The sequence below is a fragment of the Cucurbita moschata genome, unplaced genomic scaffold (assembly GCF_002738365.1).
Source record: "Cucurbita moschata cultivar Rifu unplaced genomic scaffold, Cmos_1.0 Cmo_Scf00073, whole genome shotgun sequence".
Taxonomy (NCBI): domain Eukaryota; kingdom Viridiplantae; phylum Streptophyta; class Magnoliopsida; order Cucurbitales; family Cucurbitaceae; genus Cucurbita; species Cucurbita moschata.
In genome coordinates this window covers 344,537-351,013 of record NW_019268589.1, presented here as the reverse complement: position 1 = coordinate 351,013, position 6,477 = coordinate 344,537, and the positions used below count along the sequence as shown (strand labels likewise).

Genomic DNA, 6,477 nt, shown 5'->3' with positions numbered 1-6,477 from the left:
GGGGGGGGGGGGGGGGGGACCATGTGAACTCACAAAGATGAAGGAAAAAGGCCTAATGAGCAATGAGAACTCTAAAACTAAAGCCAAATTTCAACCCCAAATCTAGGGATAGAACAAACTGAAAAGCGACTAAGTTCTGAATCCTCATGCGAAGGTTGGGGAAATCAGCTCCCAGTAATAAACAAAACTCTAATGCATAGAAAAAATATGATGTTGCCAATAATTTCTACTATTTCTAATCCAGATGATTACTCATAATAACACATTTCCTATAATTTCCAAAATATCACATCTTCTTCCAAACCAGAAGGCACAAGAAATTCTTTTAAACAATTAAGAATATGCTAAATATTCAACTAAAACCAATGTACTCAAATAAAAAGTTGAACCTCTTTGCCACCACTGGAGCTGTCTGTCGCTAAAAGCTGGAAAACAAATGCCCTCTCATATTTTTCAGCTTCCTCATCTGAAGCAGCCTGACACCCAATGCACAGCAGGAAAATTCACAATTACTAAAATTAACCTTACTCAGAAGGCAAAGGATAAGAGAAAAATCTTTTCTTTTTTTCTTTTTTTTGGAAAGGAAATTAAACTTTTCATTGATATTGATCAAGTGGAAAGAGACTAGCGCTCAAACATACAAAATTTCAAAAGAAAAAAAGATGAAAATAACAATAAGAAAGATATGAGAAATGATTACAACTGAAAGTGAGCTCAAGCCAAATAAGACGAAAAATCTGAATCTAAAAGACCAACAAAAACTTGGAAAGAGAACATCATAAAGAAGCCATGAGACAAGTCGTGCCAAAACAAACAAGCTAATGTAGCAAAACATCTAACCAAAAAACTAATAAGAGATAGTTAACTGCAGTAGACCATAAAACTATAAAATTGGCATCATGAGAAGAATGATAATCGGACATGGGCTGGGTAACACCCCCTTTTGAAAACCACAGAGCAGATCAAAGAACCAAAAAGCAATAGCCCACATACAAACGAAAAAAACAGCCAAAAAATTCCATGAGATTGCTATCAATTCTGACCAAACAAAGTAAAAGCAGGAAACACAATTAAACTGTGACTTCCAAAAATCGAGTAGGAATTGACTGGCATCTGAAGACCACACGCTGCAACAAGAAAAGAGAATTTTGCTGGAATTAAGGGAGAAGATACCGGTGAAGCAGCTGCTGCATTAGGCTATGCTAAAATTGACCCACTGGCTTCACTAGAAATAAATTATCAGTTAACAACTCTTGTCTCTACCCACCTTATCAAGAAACGCGCAAATGTGGAGGCAAATTGATTGTCTCTACCCACCTTATCAAGAAAAACAACATTCTACATTTTAGGGAAACAAACCACCTACATAGCCTAAAACCACACCCCTGCCACACTAGAGCCTCTGAAGGCACCATCCCCAAAAGATCAGTCACACTATGTTGAAAGATGAACAAACTTGCTAAGCATCCCTCACCATTCCACTGTACCCAGCAACACCACATCCCCTTCTTTTTTTATATGAAACTTTATCCTATAAAATGATAAAATAAAAAATAAAAAAAAAAACACAATGAGGCCAGCCTAAGGGCAGAGAGGGTCAATGGAAACCCCTTTCAACAGGAAACTATCAGAAAAAGGCTCTCCAATTTGTAAGGACCTCTCCATCCAAATTAACCAAAGGATGGCACCCACAATATATGCCCAAAGGGTCTTAGCCTTACCCTTAAAGCTCATATCTATCAAAGCTTCTATCAGCCAAATTTACACTCTATTTGGTAAACAAAAAAAGAGGCAAAGCTCTTTGCAAATAGAGATCCATTCCTTAAAGGTGAAATGGTAGTGAACGAAGGAATAGGTGGTCTAAACTTTCCACCCCTTTTTGCAAAGGTTGTATTGTCAAAGGAGAGAAAATCCAACTTCGAAATCTTCATTCCTATGTGCAATGTTAAGACTTATGTACGTTAGGGACCACAAAAATATTTTCACCCTTTTTGGGGACTTATGGTTTCTAGATTTTCTTCACCCAATGAAAACTAGCCACTCTTCTAGGGTTCTTCCCTAGGCTAGCTTGTAGATAAAGGACCCGTAAGCTTCCACCATCCATTTAAGATGATCCTCTCCCACTTGTAGTTGTACCTCATCCAATTTTCCAATGAGGGTAGCCCAATTATCCATCTCTCAGTCAAACAAATTTCTTCTAACCCCCATGTCCCAAGTTTTTCGCCCAACAATCCAGAAAGAACAACGGTTGAAAATACTTTTGTGATGATCCTCTTGGGGACTTATGGTTTCTAGATTTTCTTCACCCAATGAAAACTAGCCACTCTTCTAGGGTTCTTCTCTAGGCTAGCTTGGAGATAAAGGACCTGTAAGCTTCCACCATCCGTTTAAGATGATCCTCTCCCACTTGTAGTTGTACCTCATCCAATTTTCCAATGAGGGTAGCCCAATTATCCATCTCTCAGTCAAACAAATTTCTTCTAACCCCCATGTCCCAAGTTTTTCGCCCAACAATCCAGAAAGAACAACGGTTGAAAATACTTTTGTGATGATCCTCTTGGGGACTTATGGTTTCTAGATTTTCTTCACCCAATGAAAACTAGCCACTCTTCTAGGGTTCTTCTCTAGGCTAGCTTGGAGATAAAGGACCTGTAAGCTTCCACCATCCGTTTAAGATGATCCTCTCCCACTTGTAGTTGTACCTCATCCAATTTTCCAATGAGGGTAGCCCAATTATTTAAGATGATCCTCTCCCACTTGTAGTTGTACCTCATCCAATTTTCCAATGAGGGTAGCCCAATTATCCATCTCTCAGCTCTCCCACTTGTAGTTGTACCTCATCCAATTTTCCAATGAGGGTAGCCCAATTATCCATCTCTCAGTCAAACAAATTTCTTCTAACCCCCATGTCCCAAGTTTTTCGCCCAACAATCCAGAAAGAATGACGGTTGCTTCTTTCTTTGTAGTTATGGTGTAAATATCAAGGAACAAGGTAGAGGAACACGATCCACACACATCTTCCCCCCCAAAAAAAAAGACTTGTTGATTGTTTCTAACTATAAGCTTAGTGAAATTAAAGAGGCAACCTATGTTTTTTACTATATCCATCCATAGACGTCCCCTTATGTTTCCTTTGACAATTTTTCTCATACAACTATTTGAGTCACATCCACACATCCCCTTACTTCACTCCACCCAAACAATCCTCCCCCAAAGATTTACCAGCAAAATTCAAATGTCTCCTGCACAGCCGTCAATGTGTCAGAACTTTCTCACTGAGATACGAAGAAGAGTAGTTCTTACTTTCTAACAGAACAATCATTGAGATACGAAATAGTGGAAAGCAACCAGTGTTGCACTCAATACCAAGGGCCTACTCAATGGAGGCCAATGAAAAAGGAGTACCCTCATCCACGGTCTTTCCCTTAAAGCACAAGCCACGCTGCACTAAAATAAGGACTAGTCCTTAAAGGCTTAAGTGCAAAGCACAAAATAGAAATCTACGAAAAGAAATTGGTTCTTTAAAAATAAAGAAACTAAGTTTTATTTAGAATAATTGATGAGGTCAATACAAAAAAGAAACCAACAATTCAAAAGGGGCTTCAAAAGGTTAATGAGTACCATAAATCTACAAAAGGGGTTCCAATTCAGAGGTAAGTTTGTCCATAGTTTACAACTATGTTAAATTGTTTAGGTTTTCCTACCCAAGGTGTAAAATAGCATACATATACAATGGTATCAAGCTGTTGACAGTTAACAAGAATTAAATTGTTAAACACCAATTTGAAACTGAATGACATTAAGTTTTTTCAGTCAAAAGGTATAGAGAGAAGGAACTCAAAAATAACATGCTGTGACGAGTCATAAGGAAGCGTACTTACATTCACAATAAAAGATATAAACGGATTAGAAGATGATTTCTGCGAGGAATATGTCTGGTGAAGAATGGAAAATCCCACCAAACGTTGTGTGGCATGGAGCAACTTCTTGCGCTGCATTTTAGACCCATTAACCAATAATCCATAAAGAGAAAAAGCAGTCAAGCCTTCAACATTTAATGACTTCATGCAAAATATAAGAAAAACAAATGGAAATAAACACACCAAAGATGCAAGAATTCAAGCATCACTATGCAAACATGTTTCTATAGCGGGAATCAAGATTATATCCTAATTGTTCTTTTTGTTTTGGTAAGAATCACACTTTCATTAAAGATGAATGAAAGAATGTACAAGGGCATACAAAAAAAACCAAGCCCGACAAAAAGGAGAAGAGTTTGACACAAGCTACTAAAACGGACTCCAATCTAAAAGAATAAGATTAAGCTCATAATTGAAAAAGAAGTTTAGTAACTGGCACCCGTAAGGAAGCATTAAATCTAGCCAACCCCCAAACATCCTCATTGCATCGCTGAATCTCTCTAAAAATTATATTATTCCTCTCGCTCCAAATGCCCCACAAAATACCAAAAAAGTTGTCCTGCCACAAAACTGTACCCTTCTCCTTAAATGGAGTGTTCAAGAGCACCTCCTCCTCCATCTGATTTCTGTCACCTCTATGCTACCTCCGACAAACCCCAAACAATCTCAACCAACAACTCCAAAGAAAGTGAGCAAACTTACAGCCCTCACAAGATATTATCAAAATGCTCCTCGTACCACCTATAGAGAATGCACCAATACGGGAACAACACTAGGGAAGCGTGTCTTTGAACACGATTCATGGTGTTGACTTTGTCATGTAACATTTGTAATACAAAAAACTTGACCTTCTTTAGAATTTTAACCTTTCAAAGAGAGGCAAAAAAGGATCAACGGTAGGGGGGAAAGAAGAAGATAGAAGATGAAACAAGCAATGACAAGAGAAGCCCCTAAAGGGTCTGGGGCCCAAAACCTAACATCCATTTTCCCAAGAACGTGAATTTAGCTTGAAAAAGGGAAAGAAGCGCCATGTCCGCTACCTCACTATTCGTCAAAGGTCTTCGGAAACCCAAGGAGATGGAGGAGGAAGGATTTGAGAAGGTAACATAGAGGCTACCAAATATAACCTCTTATTCGAGAGGCAGTACAACTATGGAAACAGAGTATAAAGAGACTCCTCCCCATCCATCAATCCTCCCAAGAATAAACTATGAACTTTTCCCAACAAAATAAGTGAGAAATTGAGAAATAGAGGGAACCCATAAGAGATAGCTTTCCAGAGGCTTTTATAAGGGCTTCACATACTACCTTCAACCCCCATCTCACCCGTCTATTCCCAAGCGAAGTCTCTCCTCATGCTCTCAATTTTCTTACTAACCCCAACAGGAATTCTGAACAAGGAGATGAAGTAACTTGGTCTAACGGTCCAAAATCCACAGGGAGATGAAGTTCGTGTCCTAATTGTCTCACCAGCTCACACTAACATAAAGAACAACAATGTGCACAAAAACAAAAGAACACAAATCCTAGCATTCCTCTTTCAAGTGAAAAAGAAAGGCTCCACAATAATGATAAAACTAAAAAGAAAACAAAAGGTTACCACCAAACATAGCAATCTATGTCTAAAAAAGAACTGCAAACTAAAACCATGCATAAGCGAAAACCCCACTTCCAAGAAAACCCAAAATATCTAAGACTAAACTAAAATGACAAAATAAGTAAATGAGAAAAATTCCTACACAGCGTGAAAACTATTGACGATTTAAGATACCTCTCGCTTGTATGAAACTCAGTGAACAAAATCTTCTGCTACGCTGTAAAAGTTCTATTTTCTTTTATACAATTGCATTAGTAAACAGGTTGTAAAACAATAACCGACGTTGTCAAGATGACTCGAATAAAAGAGATGGACCGAAGTTGAATACTGAAGAAATTGTTATAATTTACCGGATGGAGATTGGAAAATTATTTTGACACATTTTCTGTGGCCTCAAAATAGACCCAACGTAAAAAGAAATTTTTTTAAAAAAAAAAAAAAAAAAGTACATATTACAATTGCAACACAGTTTATGCGGTCACAATTACATCGATTCAGGTTATACATCCATAGCGTGTATTCGAGCACGGTGCCACGGAAGCATGTAGTGACAGGTTGAATTACGAGAAGATTGAATTACGAGATTTGCAAATGAAGTATAACCCTAAAGCCGGTCGTAAAGAAATAAATCAGCACAAATCATACAAGAGTGAAATTAAGACAAAGAAAGAAAGTTCACGGGAAGAGAAATTGAATTACCTCCAACAGAATAACGAGGGAATAACAAGCAACAAAGTGACGAGTGCGAGGGATCTTGGAGGTAAAATCGGAGATGATATCCAGAAATGAGCGGTGATCTCCTCCTGCTAGCAAAGAGTAGAGAGTCCGGGATTCATCCACCGTCAGGCTCATCATCATGCTTCCTCAACTTACTTCCTTGTTCGAGATTTTGAAGAACACCCCAATGGCAGGTGTAAGAACAAATAGCGATTCGGACTCTCTACACAAAATTCCCTTCTA

General features: G+C 38.2%; 1 protein-coding gene across 1 annotated transcript in view; it reads right to left on the bottom strand.

Moving 5' to 3' along the window:
* The window catches only part of LOC111438328 (CCR4-NOT transcription complex subunit 11), a 13,714-nt gene extending 7,237 nt beyond the window's left edge, over positions 1 to 6,477 (bottom strand). The window contains exons 1-3 of the mRNA XM_023076231.1: positions 6,217 to 6,477; positions 3,882 to 3,992; positions 390 to 476 (exon numbers count right to left, since the gene is read on the bottom strand). Of these exons, the coding sequence (XP_022931999.1) occupies positions 390 to 476; positions 3,882 to 3,992; positions 6,217 to 6,375 (357 nt within the window). The 5' untranslated portion in view covers positions 6,376 to 6,477. The remainder of the gene's footprint in view (positions 1 to 389; positions 477 to 3,881; positions 3,993 to 6,216) is intronic.